General features: G+C 44.1%; 1 protein-coding gene across 1 annotated transcript; it reads right to left on the bottom strand.

Moving 5' to 3' along the window:
- Positions 1-11,822: 11,822 nt before the first annotated feature.
- LOC142143216 (uncharacterized) lies at positions 11,823-22,554 on the bottom strand. The gene is made up of 4 exons (XM_075200928.1): positions 22,003-22,554; positions 21,676-21,759; positions 20,922-21,198; positions 11,823-11,964 (listed from the first exon to the last, which is right to left on the bottom strand). Exons 1-4 carry the CDS (start codon positions 22,505-22,507, stop codon positions 11,823-11,825), a joined length of 1,008 nt encoding a protein of 335 aa, XP_075057029.1. The 5' UTR covers positions 22,508-22,554.
- Between the last annotated feature and the right edge of the window lie 269 nt (positions 22,555-22,823).

The raw sequence follows: 22,823 nt of genomic DNA, 5'->3' as shown, positions 1-22,823 counted from the left end.
ACTTCATTATTACACTTTAAGTCATCTTGCGGACTCACGATCAAATGAGGTTGTCGGCCGAACAGTATCTCAAAGGGGGACAGATAAAGAGGAGGTCTAGGAGTGGTTCGGATGCTATGGAGGACTAGTGGCAAAGCTTCAGGCCACGCTAACCCAGTTTCAGCCATCAACTTACCAAGCTTGTTCTTAATAGTACCATTTACTCTTTCCACCTTATCACTGGCTTGTGATCGGTAAGGGGTGTGAAGTCTGCTACTGATTCCCATGAGCTTACACATATTTTGGAAGATATCACCAGTAAAGTGGGTAGCCCTATCACTTTCAATGATTATAGGTATACCAAACCTACACACAAAATCTTGTACAATTTTCTTTGCAGTGAACACAGCAGTATTAGTGGCTGCCGGATATGCTTCTACCCAACCGAAAAAACACATCAATACATATTAACACATACTTTAGATTCCTGCAAGGTGGTAATTGGATATAGTCAATTTGTATTACCTGAAAAGGCCCGTCTGTAGGAGGGATGTGGGATGGCTCAGTTGGAATAGTTTTCCCAACATTTTTCCTTAAACAAGTAAGACATGACATTGCTTTCTTACCAGCCTGAGAGGGAAATCCAGGAGCACACCAGTATGCTCTCACCAGTTTGCACATACCTTCTTTACCCAGGTGAGTCAGACCGTGTGCTGCTTCAGCCAAGCTTGGATAGTATGTTCGGGGAGCTACAGGCTTACCTTGTCCATCCCTCCAGAGTCCTGAGGACTCTGGACCACATCCCTTCGCCTTCCAGACCGCCTTTTCCTGCAGGGAACACAAATCTTGCATTTCAATTAATTTCTGCATGTCTAATGTCTGAAAAACCATCATAGTCTCGGTCGATACAGTCATAGGTTGCCCTGCCGCCCATTTAGCAGCTTCGTCTGCCCTGTTGTTGCCCAATGACACCTGGTCTTCTTCAGAGGTATGGGCTTTACACTTTATGACGGCTACTGTCCTGGGTAACTGTATCGCTGTCAGAAGTCCTTTTATGTGTTGTCAGTATGCCACTGGCGTACCTGCTGCTGTCGTAAAGTTTCTAAGACGCCAAAGTGCCCCAAAATCGTGCACTACCCCGAAGGCGTACCTAGAATCAGTATATATATTAGCTGATTTACCCTCTGCCAACACGCAGGCTCTCCTTAATGCTACTAGTTCAGCCACCTGGGCTGAGGGAGGTGGACCAAGGGGTTTAGCTTCTACAACATCCTGATCGTCTACAACGGCGTAACCAGTACATAGTTCTCCCGTCTCTGTCTGTCTATGACAACTCCCGTCTGTATAAAACGTAAAATCTACATTTTCTAAGAGGGTGTCATGTATTTCAGGCCTGGCAGTAAAGGTCTGGTTCATATATTCCATACAATCATGCGTATCAGTACTTCTTGCCAAACTCATCATCACCCAGGGTCTCTTCACCTCCCACCCTTTGTGTCTCTCGAGACACATATGGAAGGTATGTAGCTGGATTTAAGGTGCTACATCATTTAATGGTGATGTTTGAGGGTGCCATCAGAGGTAGTTCCCATTTTGTGAATCTAGCTGAGGAAACATGTCTGGTTTGAGCTGAGTTTAACAGAGCTGATACAGCATGGGGTGTATAGACAGTTGAATCATGTCCTAATACTACATCCTCGCTCTTATTTACCAGTAGAGCTGTCACTGCTACACTTCTGAGACATGTTGGGAGTGATCTTGCCACAGTGTCCAATTGTGCACTGTAGTATGCTACCGGTCTGCTAGCGTCACCATGTTTCTGTGTGAGAACACCTGCTGCCCAACCATCAGCTTCCGTACAGTATAGCTCAAAAGGCTTTTCATAATCAGGTATTCCCAATGCAGGTGCTCTAGTCAGACTATCTTTAAGATTAAAGAACGCTTGCTCTGACTCTTCTGTGTGTACAACACGTTCTGGTTTCGAAGAAGAAACTAGCTCCTGCAATGGTAATGCCAGATTAGAAAAACCTGGGATCCAGGATCTACAGTATCCACACATCCCCAAGAAGGTACGAATTTGCTTCTGGCTCTGTGGCAGAGTCATGTGTTGTAAGGCCTCAATTCTGTCAGTCGTCAGATGTCTTAGCCCCTGGGTGAGACAGTGCCCTAAGTATTTGACCTTAGTCTGACATGGCTGTAATTTGTCCTTTGCCACTTTGTGCCCTGTTTGCGAGAGATGGAGCAACAACAATTTAGTATCATGTAAACATGACATAAAAGAATCAGAGCACAACAACAAATCATCCACATATTGAATTAGAACAGACCCATTGCTAGGCTGGAAAGTTTGTAAACAGTCATGTAAGGCTTGAGAGAAAATACTGGGGCTGTCAATGAACCCCTGGGGAAGTCTGGTCCATGTATATTGCACCCCCCAATAGGAGAATGCAAAAAGGTATTGGCAGTCAGGGTGAAGAGGGACTGAGAAGAAAGCAGAACATAGATCAATGACAGTGAAATGACTGGCAGACGGTGGAATCTGCATGAGGATGACAGCTGGATTAGGCACTATGGGGAATTGGCTCTCAACCACTTTATTAATTCCCCTTAAATCCTGGACTAATCTATAGCCCCTCCCCCCACTCTTCTTCACAGGGAAAATGGGACTATTTGCTGTGCTGGAGGTACGAATTAAAATCCCTTGTTGCAACAGCGTCTCAATAACAGGATATACCCCTAGTTCCACCTCCGGTTTTAATGGATACTGTGGGATTTTTGGAGCTATCCTACCACTTTTTAGATTTACCATCACAGGAGCTACGTTTGCCATTAATCCAGTGTCCTGTCCATCTCTGGTCCATAGGGACCCCGGTATTTCCAGCAACATCCCCTTTACTTGAGATGGACTCTGTTCTATAACGGTAGAGTGCAACATTAACCTTTGAGGGGTGTCTAATATATCCTGTACCTCATGCACGACCTTCTCTGGTATATCTAAGAACACACCATCTGGGGTACAGTATATGACACATCCCATTTTACATAACAAGTCTCTTCCCAGCAAGTTAGTAGGAGCCACCGCAGCCTAGAGAAACTAATGCTTGGTATGCAGGGACCCGATAGTAACTTCAGTGGGCTTAGTTAAAGGATAATGTAACACTCTTCCCGTTACCCCCATAGCTGGAATAGTTTTACTGGTCACCTGCAGATTGAAAGGAGAGGTTATCCCAGATCTGGCCGCCCCTGTATCTACAAGAAAAGTTTGTTTCCTACCAGCTATGTTGGTTCTTCTCTCAGACTCTCTGTTAACCTCACTGGCTGTAGACTACAGGTATGACCTGACCCCTAGCGCTGACTATAGCTTTCCCGCACAGCATTTGCTGCTATAATATGCACGGGTAGGTGTGAGTCTTCTAATCTATGTGAATTCTTCCTTGGAGGATATTTATGTGTCCCACCTCTAGGGTTGTATCTATCCTTTTTACAATCCCTCCTAACGTGTCCTCTTCATTACAGTTGAAACATCTGATCAATCTATGTTTCTTATTGTGTGGGTTGTATGCTGGTGGTCGTGTATGCATCCCCTCTAGAGCCTGTATACTCACCGTCATCAACCTATCACTCTTCTCTTCCTTTTTCCTAAAGATATTTTTATCATGCTCCACAGCAGACTCCCTAAGGGAATCTACTGTGATGCCTTTCTAATTAGGTAATGAGGTTTGTACTCTGGTTTTTACATTTTCCCTAAGACCATCCATTAGTACTCCTACAGCTACTTCCCTGTGATGTGGGTCCTCACCTATGTTTGATATTCCAGTGAACCGTGTTATCGCTCCTATAGCTCTAATAAAGTAATCTGCTGCTGTTTCAATATCTTTCTGCTTTTTACTCCAATTTACTACTACTGGAAAAACCTCCTCTGTCAAGGTATCGTCCCCCTCCAACAAAGAATCTTTAATAAATTTTTGTATGTTAGCATTGGGAGGAACACATGCCCTCAACACTACACGCCAATCCTTATTGGTTGGTTTGTGTGCATTTCCTAATTCTTTAACAAACCTCTGACATTTAGCCAACTCTTTTTTAGGATCTGGGAATTCATTCATAATGGAACGTAATTCTGATCTACTCCAAGGACAATGCATTGTTACATTTCTTAAAGGACCTACACCATCCTTATCCGCCTTCCCATTGGGAACTGATATTGTGCAGACTGGATACGTACTCACCGGTTCACTATCTTCAGGGTTAGCTACTTCAGTACTTTGAATATTATCTCTCCTAGTGGTCACACTACTCTCACCTATCTCAGCCAATGCCCCCTTTCCATACTTACGCTGAACCTCTAACATATTAACAGCATGGGCAATGGCTGAAATTACCGTGGGTTCATCCTCTTCTTCAGAAACACTTGCTTTAAACTGACTTAAAACAGGATATAACTTAGCAATTTCCTTTTTTTCATTTTTAATAACGGCTGTACTTACTACTCCTGCCAAATAGGGTGGCGGGGGCGCTAAGTTCTCCACGCTATTTAACGGCCACTTCCGTTATGCACACGCTTTTCGCCACGCCTACTTCCGCTGTGCACTCGCTGCTCTGCCACGTTTTGCCTTCCATTTGCCACAATTTTAAACAATCATTATGTTTATTTCTCACTTTCGTTGACTTAATCAACCACACTTTATCTTTTACATTATTTAGTACCTCTGCATTAAAACTCCCTATTGTTGGGAAAGGCCTAACACACTCTTTGGTCATCTCGACCAACGTGTCACAATACGCAGTTGCGTATGCACCATATTTCTTGCACATAAGAAACCATGCTGAATCAATAGGCCCTTCCTTAGGCAGTACACTGGCCATCTCTAGCGTATGCTTAGCACCCATGTTGAACTGTACCAGTCTATGCAGACCACACTTCCACAAACACTTTCAACCCTTTGCTACAAACACTCTACCGCTAGAGATCTCTTACTGGCCGTGGACGTATTTGCTCAAGCCGCATCCACTCGCTTCCTCTTGTACCAAACGAGGACCCCTAACACAGAAAATATCACTGTGGGACCCAAGGGCTATCAGCTTCTCGATACCCTGGCTAAACCACAAAAATCTGCTGAGTTTATTACAACTGGTAGAACAAAGTCGATACAATCAACCAGCCTTTCCAATGTAATTCCTCCCCGCTGCCTTCCCAAGTTACAATCACGGCTTTCCTTGCTTACAAAGCTTACAAATACTAACTATAAATAAACGTTGCGATTACTATTGGGAGCGCGCATGAAAACTTCCTTTGTTTTCGCTCCCGGTATACCTGCCCCGTATACCGTCCTTCAGTTGGGCAACCTGCCTTGTCAGACAGCAACTGAGCACATCAACAATAAACAGTGTATCTAAGTTACAAAATCACACACTATACACCTTTTCTGCGCAGAAAATCAAAAGTTCCCAACAATAGTAATAATGTCTCAGAGGCTTTTACAAGTAATTATACTATGCACATATAATAACTATCAAAACGATTGTTTAACCACGTGGAAAATCTGCCGGAAGTTCACATACGCTAAGCAGGAAGTACACATACGCTATGCAATACCATATATATCAAAACGCAATATGACAGAAAAAGAAACAGTTTTCTTTTTTGTCCCTAGATTCTAGTTAGCGCACCATCAGATTATGCAAAACGGACATTCGGTTTCACAACACAGAGTAAAATTCAGGTTTTGAACACATTGCGTTCTTACCCGTATATGACTCGTCTCCACCCTTTGTTGAGGAACCGAAATCCGTTGGTCTTGCGTATCGTCCGGCAACGAAACCTCCGCCGCGAGCCCCCAAATTGTTAAGAGCTATCCAATAACGATTGTTGAATCTCGATTTGTGTTTCCAACGCACAAATATTTATTCTCAAAAAGTAGCAGAATAATTCAAGCGAAATAATAAGTACAGCCGTTACTTATCGCAGGCGCTCTAGATCCTGAAGTCTGTGGACAAGAAGTCTGTTCACTGGATGTGAGGCTCATGCTTATATGCAAACAGAAATACAGTAAAACAATGCAGATGATGTGGCTTGCTTCTATTGGTCCAGGTTTAAGGAAGGTCCAGGGGGTTGTAGATCATAGGCTTGTTTAATCTAAGGAATCCAAAGGTGGGGGTCATCTCTCCAGGGGATGAGCTCTGATCTTCCCGCCATAACTCCAATTACAACCAGCCCATTAGCATTTTACAGTCAGAATCATATTAAAGGTTTATTCCCTAACATCAATAACTAGAGTATGCAATGTGCGATCTCTTCGCCGAATGCACCGGACAGCTGCTGATGTAAAGGGGATTAATATGATATCAAACATGACACATTTCCCTTAACTTGAACCATAGGTTTCACTAGTATGCATATAGCTTCTTTATTAAACATGAATTCTACTATATTTCGACATAAATGACTATGTGTTGCAACTACAATTAATGTGTACTATTTACAAATGTTTATGTTTGTGCGAATGTGTGTAAAAGTGTAGAAACTGTTTATTGCCACGTGTTGCGGCTGCATACGCCCTTTCACGCTGTAGCGTGCTCTACGCATAATTTCAGGCAAAGACAATCAAGTATGCTCGATATTAATTGAAATTACTTTATCCAATTTGCTGACTTCGACATACCTGATGGACCTGTGACTTTTCAACCTCCATAGCCATGGTATATTACTATGTACTTATTTATAAATATGCCATTAACAAAAGTCCAAGGAGTATATTTACTAAATGGCAGTTCTGTAGAACCGCGGATTCCCGACGCTTTGAAGTCATTTTCTTCAAATGGCAGCTTTATTAAAAACAAAACCTGATTGGCCTTTTCTTTAATAATAGTGCCATTTTAAAAAATGAATTCAAGGCGCCAGGAGTTGGCGGTTCTACAAGACTGCCACATAGTAAATATATCCCTAAGAGTTTTTTGTAAATTAAAGTCTTATATATATTATATAATGTATTTTTTTTAAGAAGTTATTGTTTGACTTTAAACAACGCTGCCCCCAAAAATTTTGGAGTCCCAAAGACTGGTAAAAAGGGCACCTGTAAGGCACGGCTGAAGTGCAGAAGCAGAGGTTCCACTAACCGGTATTAGCACCACTGAACTAGCGTGCGGAGTCTAACGTGCCCCTGGTATTCACCAGGGATCCCCGCAAGGAGGTTTGGGCTTAGCTGCGCAGGGCGCGCAGTTGCCGGTGTAGCAGTAGAGAGGTCAAACGGTCTCGTTTAGAAGCCAATCAGGAGTAAACAGAGCCAAAGGATAATCCGAAGAGTAGTCAGACGGGCCAAAATCTCGGGAACAGAACGGGGCAACTCTAGGAGAATGGTCAGCAAGCCGGGTCACAACAGGAATGGTGCAAGAGCAGGAGAATGGTCAGGAAAGCTGGGTCACAATAGGTAAATAAATCTAATGGTAAAGCTAGAGGCAGGAAACCTGATGCTTTGGCACCCTAATGGTGCTAGAGCAGGGTTTAAAAACGCATAAGAGCACCTGCGCCAGGCAGGCATAGGACGCCCGTGGATGCTGCGTGCCTGTTGCTTGCATAAGGACGCCCCCGGGCAAGTCTGCCAGGCGGCCGTCCTCGCACTGCAGGGAGGAAGCGGGGACGGCGCCTGACAGTACCCCCTTCCCTTTTCTCCCTCAAAGAAGGATTAGACCTCTCTCTGAACTCAGCAAGAAGACAAGGGGCATGAAGGTCAGTTTCATGAACACAAGATCTCTCCACCGGGCGTAGCCTTTCCAATATACCAGGTACTGGATCTTGCCAAGGAGAGAGCGAACCTCCAAGATTATCTCCACTTCATATTCATCTCCTAGAGTGGTCTTGATAGGAGGAGGCATGGCTGGTTCCTTGAAGAATCTGTTGAGGACCAGGAGTTTTAACAAGGAGATGTGGAAGGCATTGTGGATCTTGAGGGAAGGAGGTAAGGAGAGATTGTAAGAGACAGGATTAATGACTTAAAAAAATGGAGAAGGGGCCAATAAAGCAAGGAGTTAACTTCATAGAGGGGACACGGAGTCTGAGATTACAAGTGGCTAGCCATACTCGATCTACAACCTTCAGGACGGGTAGGTTTATACGATGGCGATCAGCAGCGCCCTTATACCACAGAGCGGCCTCCGAAAGACTTGCTTGAGTCTTGGTCCAGATTTGCGAGAAATCATGAGTGAAAGTATCGGCAGCAGGAACAGACGAGACAGGAGCCTCTAGCAGGAGGGGAGGTGTAGGATGTTTGCCGTAGACCTTGAAGAAGGGAGAGCAACCCGAAGAAGAGTGTATGTGATTATTGAGTGCAAACTCTGCCCAACAGCGAAGATCACTCCAGGAGGATGGATGTTCAGAGGAGAAGCATCTCAAGAAACATTCCAACTTGATTGACACGCTCGGTCTGCCCGTTGGTCTGGGGTTGATAGCCGTAGGAAAACTTAAGCTTGATTTCAAGGTTCCCACAGAAGGCTCTCCAGAACCTCACCACAAATTGGACTTCACGATTGGAGATTATCTCCTGGGGACAACATTCTTCAAGAACAAACATGCAAGATCAGGAGCCGAGGGTGGACATTTACGAGGGGTGAAATGGGCCATCTTAGAAAATCGGTCTACAACAACCCAGATAGTGTTGTAGCCATGACTCTGAGGTCATTTGGTAATAAAGTCCATGGTGATGCTGGTCCAGGGAGAATCTGGAATAGGGAGGGGGAGGAAAAGACCAGAAGGATTCTGTCTAGGAACCTTGTGATGAGCGCATACGCTGCAAGCCTGTACTAATTGGCGGACATCAGACCCAAGGGAGGGCCACCAATAGTACCTGGAGAGAAATGTCTTAGTCCTCTTGTAGCCAGCATGACCTGCGAACTTGGATTCATGAGCCCAGCTTAACAGTTTAGGGCGAAGGTGATGATTAACAAAGGAGCATCCAGAAGGGGGAGACACAGTAGAGGAGTTGGTTAAAGCCACCACTCAGACAGGACTGAGAATGGGTCTACAATCTGGGAGAAACAGGGAGTCAGAGTTGTCAAATGATCTGGATAAGGCATCTGCTTTGAGATTTTTGGAACCAGGCCGGTAGGTAATATTAAAGTACTTTCATCATTTTCAAATAAGCATTGCCCAATCGATTGTATGTGTTTCCAACGCACAAAGTGATTTATTTTAGCAGATGTAAAAAGTTAACAATTCAATACATTATTAAATAATACAGTACAGTACAGCACAGCCAATACCAAAAGATACATACATACCACGCTCTTATTGCATGCATTCGCTACGCATCCACGGGACCCAATGAACAGTATATCTGCTTAGAATACTGTGTCAGAGTTGACTGCAGACTGGGTGCCCGACTATGATCATATATACACATTCAGTGTTACAGAGAACAATAGATATGACGTAGATTGTTTCTATAGGTCCAGACAAAAGGTGGCTCCAGGGTAAACAGGTCATAGGCTGATTCAATCTAAGGCATCCAAAGGTGAGGGTCGTCTCTCCAGGGGTCTGCTCCTTTCATAGCCAGCATCATACAAAGGTTTATTCCCTAATATCAATAACTAAAGTATGCAATGTGCGATCTCTTCGTCGACTGCACCGGACAGCTGCTGATGAATAGGGGATCAATATGATATCAGGCATGACAGGTTTCCTATAACCTAAACCTTTAATAACACTAAAATGTACATATAATCATATTATATAAACTAATAATAAACCAAATACTATCTGCTCATAAATAACAGTGTAATGGAACCAATATGAATATGAATTATATAGATAACTAAATGTTGTAATGCGAGTGTGTGCGTGCGTATTTTACTGTGCGATTGCACCACGCGCTGTGTTAGGTGGCGTACGGATCTGTGTTACGTAGCGTACGCATCGCAACCGCACGGCAAAACAGTATTAACCAATATACTTTCGTTCATCCAATTATACGACTTCGACAGTAAGTACCAGTTGGAAACGGGAAAAGAAAAGTGACCAGCGGGCCTGGCGAGGATTGAGACATTGAGCCTCCTGGAGGTAGATCAAATTCTTGTGGTCAGTCTATACCGTCACGGGATGTTGCGCCTCCTCCGAAAGATAACGCCACTCCTCCAAGGCAATCTTGACGGCAAGGCTCCTTATCCCCGATCCCATAGTTCCTTTAACAGGAGGAAAATTTCTTAGAGAGAAACCCACATGTTTCAAGTGAGCCAGAAGAAGATTTTTGAGACAGGACAGCCCCTATTCCTACGGAGGAGGCGTCGACCTCTAGAAGAAATGGTCTCCCTTGGTCAGGTTGCTTGAGAATAGGAGCATAAATTAAGGCCTCCTTAAGGGATTTAAAGGCAGCAACAGCATCCTGAGGCCAGATCTTGCAACAGGCTCCAATACAGGTCAAGGTTGTAATGGGAGCGATGAGGGATGAGAATCCTTTGATAAACTGGCGGTAGTAGTTAGCAAACCCGATGAACCACTGCGTGGCTTTGAGACCACATGGTTGTGGCCAATTGAGAATGGGGGTCCATTTGGAGACCGGTTCCAGAGACGAGGTAGCCGAGGAAGGGAACATGGGAGCATTCAAAGAGACATTTGTCAAGCTTACAATACAGGGAGTGGTCCCGAAGGCGGGAGAGAACCAACCTAACATGACCGCGATGGAAGCACAGGTCAGGGAAAAGATCAGGATGTCATCCAGATAGACAATCACCGATTGGTAAAGCAGATCTCGGAAGATCTCGTTAGCAAATTTTTGGAACACAGCTGGGGCATTACAGAACCCGAAGGCCATTACCAGGTACTCGTAATGTCCATCCCGAGTATTGAAGGCTGTCTTCCGTTCATCCCCTTTACGAATGCGTACCAGGTTGTAAGATCTCCTGAGGTCAAGCTTGGTGAAGACTTGAGCACCGCGGATGCGGTCAAATAATTCTGGAATGAGGGGAAGAGGATACCGATTCTTGACAGTTATGGCATTCAGGCTGCGATAGTCGATGCAGGGTCTTAAAGAACCGTCCTTCTTGACAAAAAAGAATCCTGCCCCAGCAGGAGAGGAGGATTTATGAATGAAACCTCTTTGGAGGTTCTCGGCGGTGTACTGGGACAAGACAGAGGATACACCCTACCCTTAGGGATGGTCTTACCAGGAATGAGCTCAATGGGACAATCCCAAGAACGATGTGGAGGTAGTCTCTCAGAGGATGACTTGCTTAAGACATCAAGAAAATCCAGGTATGATTCATGGAGTGTAATCAGAGGGGAGAGCGAAAGACAAGGCAGATGAGCAGTTGGACAAACTTTAGAAAGACAACCTTGAAAGCAGGAGGACCCCCAGGGGGAATACTGGGCATGATGCCAATCAAATTGAGGAGAATGTGTTCTCAGCCACAGCAACCCCAGAATGATGGAATTTATGGATTGCGGAATTACCAGGAACTTGATCGACTCATGATGGAGAACACCTACCTGCAACCTGACAGAACTGGTGATACAGGAGCTGGAACCACTGCTGACGCAATTGCCATCCACTGAAGTCAGCACCAACGGTTGAGGCAATGGATGGGAGGCAATATGGAGTTTAGACATGAGAGTAGCGGATATGAAGTTCCCTGCGGTTCCAGAGTTCACAAAGACGGAACATTCCAAGGAGGCATCCGAAGTATAGAGGGTGACTGGCATCAAGAAGTTGGCATCTTTGATAGAGTAGGGAATATGAAAACTGGATCCTAGGACAACCTCCCTGTTATCGTCTAGGAGGTGGCGTTTCCCGGCCTCTTGGTGCATGCAGATAACAAATGGCTAGACTCTCCACAATAAAGACAAAGATGATTCTTTATCCGGCGCTCCCGTTCATCCCGGGTGAGACGGGAGCGTCCAATCTGCATAGAGACTGGAAGCGGGGAGCTAATCGGGAAGAGCGCCGGCTCTGGTCCCTCTCCAGGGAACGTTCCTGGTGGTGAATGTCCACCTTGATACTTAGAGAAATCAAATCGTCCAGGTTAGAGGATTCTTAATTTGCTCAGACAGACCCTGACAAAAGGTGGCTGTCAGAGCTTCATCATTCCATTTTAGCTCAGAGGCTAAAGTCCGGAATTGGACGGCATATTGTCCTGCAGAGAGTGACCCCTGCCGGAGAGCAAGGAGACTCGAAGCGGCAGATGACACACGACCGGGCTCGTCAAAAACTTGGCAGAAATTCACAATAACGATGGAAGCATTGCGGAGAGAGGCATCATCCCGTTCCCAAAGGGGGGAGGCCGAGGCCTGTCCAGTAAGGAGGGAAATTATGTAGGCCACCTTGGCTCTTTCAGAAGAGAAATTCTCCGGAGCAAGTTCGAATTGGATTGAGCTCTGGTTTAAAAATCCACGGCAACCCTTAAGATTGCCATCATATTTCTCTGGGGCAGGTATATGCAGATTCCTGAAAGAGGTGAGATTGGCGCTGGGAGGTGGTGAGGCAGGAGGAGCTGCTTGAGGAGGATTCAAGGATCCCTGCAAAGAGTTCAAATGGGATACTACTCCTTGGATACATCGGAGTAGCTGTGTCTGGTTAGCCTCCTGTTGATCCACTCATTGGGCCAAATGAAGGAGGAGATCACAAGCAGAGGGTTTCCCCGGTACCATCAGTCATGTCCAGAGTTTACTGTCAGGCTCGGCTGAAGTGCAGAAGCACAGGTTCCACTAACCGGTATTAGCGCCACTGAACTAGCAGGTGCGGGGTCTAACGTGCCCCTGGTATTCACCAGGGACCCTCGCAAGGAGGTTTGGCTTAGTTGTGCAGGGCACGCAGGTCGCAGGTCGCAGTCCCAATAGCCAGTTGCCGGTGTAGCAGTAGAGTTGTCAAACGGTCCAGGTCAGAAGCCAATCAGGAGTAAACAGAGCCAAAGGATAATCCGAAAAGTAGTCAGACAGGCCAAAATCGCGGGAACAGAACGGGGCAACTCAAGGAGAATGGTCAGGAAAGCCGGGTCACAACAGGTAAATAATCTAATGGCAAAGCTAGAGGCAGGAAACCTGATACTCTGGCACCCTAATGGTGCCAGAGCAATGTTTAAATAGGAGCAGGGAGGAGGCAATAGGTGCGCACAGGGGGGTGGTCAGAACTCGCTGACCACCGACAGGAAGCGTCCCATTGCATCAGAGCGCCTGCGCCTGGCAGGCAGAGGACAGCAGGGGACGCTGCGTACCTGTTGCTTGGAAACAGGATGCCCCCGGCCTAATCTGTCAGGCAGCCGTCCCCGCACTGCATGGAGGAAGAGGGGACAGAGCCTGACAGCACCTTTGAATCCACTGCACGTTCTGGTGACTACAATATAGAGTTCCTCTGGCAGCTAGTATACAAAGTATCAATACAGAGTCAATACAACACTGAGCAAGTTTGTTGACTAGTATATAAAGCAGAGTACATTCTGGTGGCTAGTGTACAAAGCAGACTCAAGTTTGCTGGCTATTGTGTGACAGACCTCTAATCTGGTGGCTAGTGTATAGCAGACCTCCAATCTTTGGTTCCTAGTGTGCTTCTAATCTCTGGTGACTTGTGCATAGCAGATATCCAGTTTTTGCTAATGTATGGCAGGTCTCTAATCTCTGGTAGCTAGTGTATAATATTACATACATGTACTGTAACTGTTTAAATAATGTGGACTCTTACTACCTAATTCTCATTTCTAATTATTCTTCTCAGCACTTTCAAATAGTGAAATGTAATGTTCCTAAATTTCTCGCATATCTTTGATTGTGATTGCAACCTGTTTGCCTCTACCTTTTACGCTGGAGGTATCTGAGTTTCTTCAAGCCACCTTGTATACTTTCCATTGTCAAATGCTTACTATCATACTAAATCATGCTTGTTGTGAATTGGGAGACCTATGTAAATATCTCTTTTACACATTAAACCCATATTTATACTACACATTTTAAAATAAGGATCCAATGCATTACACTGGCACAGCGAATCCAAACATTATACCAGCACAGTGTCCCTCCTATCATTATATACTACTTTGTGAGCCTGTGTCGAGTGCAGTTAACAATTGAAAGATTGCGCACACAATACAATATAGTGCCAGAGCTTTCATTGGTTGTCAAGGGCAGGGCTTTCCTTACCTTGTTTTACTTATATGCTCTTTGACGTAATTCTGTCCTTCTGATTCAAACCAGGGGAATTGTATATATTTATGGGGAGTGAGGGATGGAAAATCATTCCCCCAGTGGAAACTTCACCCAACCCTGGGGTAAAGGGGACTGCCCGAGACCTGCAGCAGAGGTGTTCCCCAAAATCCATGTATATAAGTATAGAATGTATATGTATATGTTCTGTTAGTTAAGTGTAAGAAATAATACTCACATTGATGCAGATTTAGTTGCCCAAAACATGTCTTGACAATGCAATTGAAAGAAATTGTGAGAAATTAGGAGGACAGATTTTGTCCATGGCAAAGTATACGGTATAGATAGATATAGATGGTGATATGATGGAGATATAATGGCTGATGATTTATGCTATGTGATGGAGTTAGAGAACCGTAAAGTATGGTATAATATGGTTAATTCTTTTTTTAATTAAATTGGAGAAAGCAAATGCACCGATGACGGATGAAGTCCTTCATTAAGACGTCAGCGGACATCTACAGACAGTGGCAATAGTAGACATTTAAAAGATAATGAGAGGACACAATGTTAAATGCTGGCATTGTGTGACACATCGGGGTCTTAGCCGCACTTACCACATCTGCAGTTGTCATATCATGGCTACCTGGGTCCCTCCTGGTTGCCTGCAGCATTCCTGTTCATCACATCTCTATTTGTAAACAAACACATGGGGGTAAATGTATCAAAGTGCGAGTTTGCCAGCATGTTTAAATCGCGGCAAATCGCGGGTGTTTACCCGCAAGTTTAGAAAAAAAAACTGGAAATGTATCAAGCTGCGATTTTGACACTCATGTTCAAAATCGCTGGTCATCTCTGGCGATTTTGGGCGATGTAAACACTCCTGAGTTTAGCTTACTCTCCTGTGTTTGGCAAACTCTCCTGTGTTGTAACAGTGAGTTGTCAACACATCACTGTTACACTGCCCTGTCATACAGCTGCCGGAGCTCCGGCAGCTGTCAAAATGTAAAAGAATAGATAAAAGTTTTTTTTAAAAAAAGCGTGAGGTCCCCCCACTATTTATGCTTAACCCTAGTGCTGCCTGACTAGTGCTGGTCCCGTGAAAATCGGGGAAAAATTTTGCGTGGGGTCCCCCCGATTTTCGCTTTACCAGCACTAGGCAAACCAGCCAGGGTTGGTGGCACTATAGCAGGGGGACACGTGGCAGGGGTCCCCCTGCCATAATGACTAACCAACCCTAGACTGTTCAGCGCTGGGCTGGATTCCCTAGGGAGTGGGGTCCGCCGAAAAAAACCGAGCGGGCCCTCACCCCCTTAGAAAGAACCAGCTCAGTGCTGATAGCACTAGGGCTCTTCCTACTACCCCTGGGCTGTGGGTAGTAAGGTAATACGGCGAAAAAGTATGAAAAAAAAAACGGACGCCATTTTGGGGGGGGGGAACTACAAGTCCCAGCCAGCCAGGTTGCCAAAAATAGTGTGGCCATGCTGGTGCTTGTATAAATACAAGCACCAGCATACCCACGGCAGCCAGGGCATGTTGGCACTTGGAGAACCACAAGTGCCAACATGCCCTGACATCCCTGGCTTGCTGGGACCTGTTGTTCCACAAAGAAAAAAGGTAGATAAACAACAACACCCTAGTACAAACCACACATATTTATTAAAAATAAAAACCCCACAATAAATACACTAACCACCCTCATTTAAACCACATCTATTTAATAAAAATAAAAAAAAACAAATACTCACCAAAGATGTCTTCTTTCTTCTTTCCAAGATCCGTGCTTGACCCAGTCCCAGCAAATTATACTTCCAAACGGGATGGCTTGTAGAATATCTTCTTGGCTTCGGCCAGAAGGGCCCCATATTTGTAACATCCCGACTCTGTGTTCTTGATCGTAGTAAAATAAAAAAAAACTTGAGGCGCCGCAAACACCTCCTACTAGGTAGGAGGTCCTAACCGCAATTAACTTACGTTCATTGCGTAAGCTATAACTACAGTATAATGTGATTTTCCCACGCTAGTGGGGGAATCACCTAATACTGTACCTAGAGCTTACGCAAGTAACGTAGCTCATTGCGCATGCGCTACGTTACTTGCGTAAGCTGTATTTGCTGTATTACCCAATTTGGTACCGGGACCACAATACCTTCTCCAACTGGTCTCAATTCCACTGCACATATGGCTGCTCCTCCATCCTCTGCAGCATATAGAGGGTGGAGTTCTAGCGTGTCAATACCTCTTGTTTTCGATCATGACAGTGCATTTTAATTATTTTTGGATTTGCCCCCAACACTGAATATAGTTTAATATCTGATAGGCATCTATCTGGACTGCGTAGTGGAGTGGCCCCGGTACCCAATTTGGTACCGGGGCCACAATATATCACCCTCAACAGGTCTGAATTCCACTGCACAGATGGCGGACACCGGATGGACGTCTAAAACCAACATAGATGTTAAGACCGCAGTTCCTCTTTTTTGGGACTGCACAAACAATTAACGTAGTAATATAAATGGAAGTTACTATTTTTTTGAACTACAGAAAGAAAGAACGTAGTAATAAAAATGGCAGTTGCTCTTTTTTGTAACTACAAAAACAAAGAACGTAGTAATATAAATGGAAGTTACTATTTTTTGGAACTACTGAAAGAAAGAAAGTATTAATAGAATCGGCAGTTACTCCTTTTTGGAACTACAAAAACAAAGAACGTAGTAATAGAAATGGCAGTTCCTCTTTTTTGGAACTTAACAAGAATTATATAATTTTGTTTATTCAGAAATGATGAGTCTCTCTATTAGAGTGTAATGCCCCTTAACACTCCTTTAAATAAAATAGTACGTATTCTAGGAGACCCTGTTTATATATTTAACTTGGTTCTGCAAAAATATGCATGATGATCACTGGACAGAGATCTGTAATAAAGCAGCGATTAAAGTGGCCTGATTAAAGGTCATGTAAGATCTTAAAGCACAATTATATAGATACTGTATTCTCATTAAAGACTCTGCCTAACATGTCTAAAAATTGGCACTTATATAGCGCTTGCTTCACTGGGTGATGTGAGCAAGCGGAGTGTGTTAATATGGAGAGACCCTATCTAAACATTAATATGATAGAACAAATTGCAGCGCTGTATACGCTGTGCGTAGGTAAGGTAGGGATCTCAAATACCATGACACTCTGTTTAGCCTAATCCCTGACAATGTAATATCACGGAAAGCCTATCTGCTTATCAAGGGCAACGCCTAGCTTCTGCTAAATCAGACAGAGTATGCAGCGCACTTCTAACACCAACATAGCTGTGCCGGTGACATGGCCTGCAGGAATATCTCTGATGGAGATAGAACTAGGCCCCAAAGAGCACATAATGCCCAAAAAATTGTTGCAAGATGGAATTGTCCTTGGGCCCTCCCACCCACCCTGATGTTGCTGAAATAGGACATGCACACTTTAACAAACCAATCATTTCAGCGACAGGGCCTACCAAACTACTGTGGCTGAAATGATTGGTTTGTTTGGGCCCCCACACAAAAAAAGTTATTCATCTCTCCCTGTACAAACTAAACTGGCTCTACTGAGGCAAGATGTCGTCCTCATCCTCATCCTCTGATTCCTGGCCCCCTTTAGTGTGTACTTCCTCATCCTCACACATTATCAATTCGTCCCCGCTGGACTTCCCAACCACAGGTCCCTCAGTATTATCTGTAGTGCAGTGCTGTACTTGATTGAGGAATTGATAATTCATTTTTATGAACATCATTTTTTCAACGTTCTGCGGAAGCAACCTCCTTCGCCGCTCACTGACCAGGTTCCCCGCTGCACTAAAAACTCTTTCCGAGTACACACTGGAGGGGGGACAACTCAGGTAAAATAGAGCCAGTATGTACAGGGGCTTCCAAACTGCCTTTTTTTCCTGCCAGTAACAATATGGACTGTTTGACATGTCTATTTGGATGGTGTCAAAAAAATAATCCTCCACCATTTTTTCTATTGTGACAGCATCCAATGGATGTTGTCTGTATCCCCGCTAGTGGGTCTTTTAGGAAAACTGAGCTTTTTCCTCGCATCCTTAGGTGTGGAAGAAAATGAAGGTGGAGCTGTTGGCATGTCACTGTCCTCTTCAGAGGACAATTTCCTGACCAGCAGGTCTTTGCACCTCTGTAGACTTGTGTACGCTGGAAACAGAGACACAACATACACTTTAAACCGAGGATCGAGCACGGTGGCTAGAATGTATTCCTCTGACTTTAAAAGAGTGACCACCCTCGGATCCTGGCAAAGCGTACGAAGGGCTTCATACACAAGAGCTACATGCTTGGTGGAATCGCAATGGTTTACCAGCTCCTCCCTCACTTTCTCTTGTAATATAGATTGCAGTACCTATTCTCTGGAACTGCTTAAAGAATGAACGTAGTAAATGTAATATAGATTGCAGTACCTATTCTCTGGAACTGCTTAAAAAATCAACGTAGTAAATGTAATATAGATTGCAGTACCTATTCTCTTACACTGCTTAAAGAATGAACGTAGTAAATGTAATATAGATTGCAGTACCTATTCTCTTGCACTGCTTAAAAAATCAACGTAGTAAATGTAATATAGATTGCAGTACCTATTCTCTTGCACTGCTTAAAAATTGAACGTATTAAATGTAATATAGATTGCAGTACCTATTCTCTGGAACTGCTTAAAGAATAAACGTAGTAAATGTAATATAGATTGCAGTACCTATTATCTGGAACTGCTTAAAAATTGAACGTATTAAATGTAATATAGATTGCAGTACCTATTCTCTGGAACTGCTTAAACAATGAATGTAGTAAATGTCATATAGATTGCAGTACCTATTCTTTAGAACTGCTTAAATATTTTTTTTTTAATTAATTTTGTATAATTTTTAAAATAATTTTTTTTAAGTAATTTTTAAGAGATTTTAATAATTATAAAATTTGTATGGACTTAGCACAACAAAGCACCGGACTAAAGCACCACTGGACTCAGCAGGACAGACACTGGCCAAAGCACCACTGGACTCAGCAGGACAGAGCTCAGGAGAAAAGCACCACTGGACACAGCAAGGACAGAGCACTGGACACAGGCATAATGCACCACTGGACTCAGCAGGACAGAGCACAGGACAAAAGCACCACTGGACACAGCAAGGACAGAGCACTGGACACAGGCATAATGCACCACTGGACTCAGCAAGGACAGAGCACTGGCCAAAGCACCACTGGACTCAGCAGGACAGAGCTCAGGAGAAAAGCACCACTGGACTCAGCAGGACAGAGCACAGGACAAAAGCACCACTGGACACAGCAAGGACAGAGCACTGGACACAGGCATAATGCACCACTGGACTCAGCAAGGACAGAGCACTGATCACGCAGGAGCACCACTACCCTACACACCCTCGGGTTTGGCGGCGGTTTAGCCATCGCCGGATTTACTAAGGCTAAACCCGCCGTCCAAACGGCCAAAAATGATGTTTCCAAACTCGCCTTTGTATAAAGCGCCATGACGGTTTCAACAATGTTCTACATACAAATAGCCGGATTTACTATTAGGGGGTTTATAAAGCCGCTGGAAAACCGCCATTCAATAGACCAAAATGAAAGCGCTGCTTGTGAGCAGCGAGATTGTTCAAACAGTGTGCTGTTTGAACTATTTAGCCATTTCTAACATAAGAGAAAGAGCCATTTTGTGCAAAGTTTCCTCCTTTAGGATTGTATATGGGAAATGGGCAAACTGGCATGTAATTTGAGGATTTTTTTTTTTTTTCCCCATCCTGTATTATTGAATCCTATTTACTGATGTAAAGGTTTACCGGCCACTCCACATGCATTTAAAGTGCATATGAATCTGGAATCTTTGCCTGATGTGGACGTAGTACCAATGTTTGTACTCATGTAAACCAGGTTCCTAGATATATTTGGTGGGGTGCTTATGTATGCACCTGTTAAGGTGTCTGATATTATCCTGGCTTGCTGTCTGATACATAATCTAGCTTTACATCAACTTACCCCACCGATTATTGCAGTACACAGTGAACAAGTAGGGGCCCGTGTCCCATTTGGTGATGTGCAGAGCACACAGGGGGAGGCAGATTTGAGACCGTCTCATTACAAACTACTTTAAATGTAAGTGCATACAATAAAAAACATATATTGGTTTTTGATTTTATGTCAGTGCAATGGTTTTATTAATGGAATATTTTAATAAAATTGGACCCTTTAAACAGAGGATAGTGTGTACTGTGAATGTTGTAATTGTTAAAATCCCTGTAAAGTGACAGTTAGAGGTCAATGTGTACGTGAAATTAGTGCATCGTTTTAAAGAAAACAGTATACTCTTGTTTAATGGGAAGAAAAGAAAGAATGATATGAATGAAATATAACTGCATTTATTGCATTACAACATAATAAAAGAAAAAGCTTACACAAAACATTCCCCAATAATAAATTTTTTGCCCTAGCGCCGTCTTTTTGCTGGCATATCACTGTGCTTAGCCCCACTCTCTACCCTCCCTCGCCCACCCCTGGTGCGAGCACCTCTCCTTGGAGGAGTGCTATATGTTAATCTGGTCGGCGTACTAGCAGTACTGGTGGAGGCCGATGAAAAAGGGGCCGGCAAGCGGGCAATCAGTTCCTGCTGGAGTTGGCCTGCCAGCCGGATAACATTGGCATTCCCCTCACGAACGGAGGAATGCATGGCGTCCACAGACCCAGACATTTGGGCCAGCTGCACATTCGTCTGCTCCAAAGCGCTTGCCAGCCGGTTTATTGCAGCAGGGATTTGGCTAGTGGAGCGGTGTATTCGCCTCAACTGGGCTGCAATTTGTGCCATGTGGCCAGTTTGCCTGTCCATGAACAATGTCTGTTGCTGCTGGAATGCGCCAATAGACAGCGCCATTTCTCTGGCTGGGTCCATAGTTTCAGGTGCAGGTTGGTGGTGTGATGGTTCAGCAGGGCCAGGTGAAACTTCCTGGAGGCCAGACACAGGGGCATCCACTGTTACCAGGGTGATGGTCGTTAGATCCTCTGGCTCAGGGGACATTTCCAGGGACTCCGCCTGAGGTGGCTGGTATGAAGAGGGCCCTGTGTATGAAAAATTACGGTAAGTATATAGTATATAATATGTTTGTATATTGCATTCTGAACACTGGATAGGAAAGAATATTCTTTAGCAACTACAGATTCTTTCACAATGTTTGCATTCCTGATTTCTAGTCCTATGCTACCTGCTTACGGATGTACTTATTATCCTTTTAATACCCATTATCATTTGGACTGTGTAGTACATGCTGGGTTATTTTGACTAAACTGCATGCTATAAAAAGTGGAGATGTTGCCTATAGCAACCAATCAGATTTTAGCTGTCATTTTGTTGAATGCAATAAATAAAGTAAAGGTATATTCTGATGGGTTTCTATAGGCAACATATCAGTTTAGTAAAATGTAGCCCTAACTTCTCATTGCAAACAATAAAAAGGGAAAAAAAACAACATTGACAGCAACATTTGCACAGAAAATCAAGTAACTCCATTATTTCTCTCCTAAACAGAAATCACGCACCTGCTTGCTCGTCTGTGCCCGAATCTCTCGCTGAAGGTGGAGGTGTAGGTCTGGCACTGGGACTGAACTGCGGTCCTGGCGATTCTGGATGTATTAGAAAAAGCATACAATGTATGAGAAAAAAAAACCTTTACAAACTATTAGAGGCAAAAATACACTTTGAAAAAAAAAAAAAAATTTAAGAAAAAACGTTTGCAAAGAGAAAAGCAGTTTTGCAAAGAGAAATCAGTTTTACAAAGAGAAAAGCAGTTTTAAAAAGAGAAAAGCAGTTTTAAAAAGAGAAAAAAAATATAAATACTGTTAGAGTAAAATATGCAAATAACTCACCAACTACTTGTCCAAAAGAGGGCGAATCCGTGTCTTGGACGTTTATCCCCTCGACAATCTCTGCCGGCATTATCTGTCGCAGCTCCTCCTCGTACGTTGTGTACTCAATACGAAGAGGGGGGCCACCACCCGTGCGCCTGGTTGCCCTCTTTTCCTGGGCCATCTTCTCTTTCAGCCTCCTTTTTATATCCGAAAACCGCTTGCGGCAGTGCGCCACTGTCCTCTTTAGTGGGCCCACTGCGTTCACGGCATCACAGACACGCCCCCACAATTGGTGACGCCGCCTTAGAGGAGTCCGGGCTGCCAGGTTGCCTAGTATGACCTCATAACAGGGAACGATATTGTGCACCAACACACAATTCTCATCATGTGAGAAGCGCACATTCCTCCCTGTCTTGGTCTTCCTGCCCTGACCTGTCTCCTCAACCTCTCCCTCTCCCTCCTCTGACCCCTCAACCTCCATCTCCCTCTCCTCAGCCTGTTCTCCCCTCCTATCTCTGGACATAATGACAAATAAATGTCAAACACACAAAACACAGAAAGACTTACAAACACAAAAGTCAAACTACACTAAGTACAGACACACTCTCAACACAGTCACACACAAGTAACACAGACAAAGGACAAGTCAAATATCAAAAAAACAATACAGAAAATAAGAGAAAATAAATGTATAAAACAGAAAAATACCGCAGGACTACTCACACTTCAATCAGATATCGCTCCACCAATCCACCAAACTCCAACTCTCACCAACTCTCAGCAAACCACTATCCTTCAAACTCCTCTCACAAAACTCCTCTAAACCCTATCAGAGAAAA

The sequence above is a fragment of the Mixophyes fleayi genome, chromosome 3 (assembly GCF_038048845.1).
Source record: "Mixophyes fleayi isolate aMixFle1 chromosome 3, aMixFle1.hap1, whole genome shotgun sequence".
NCBI classification, from domain to species: Eukaryota; Metazoa; Chordata; class Amphibia; order Anura; family Limnodynastidae; genus Mixophyes; species Mixophyes fleayi.
Note: the sequence above shows the minus strand (reverse complement) of the source record. Positions and strands in the feature narration are given on the sequence as shown.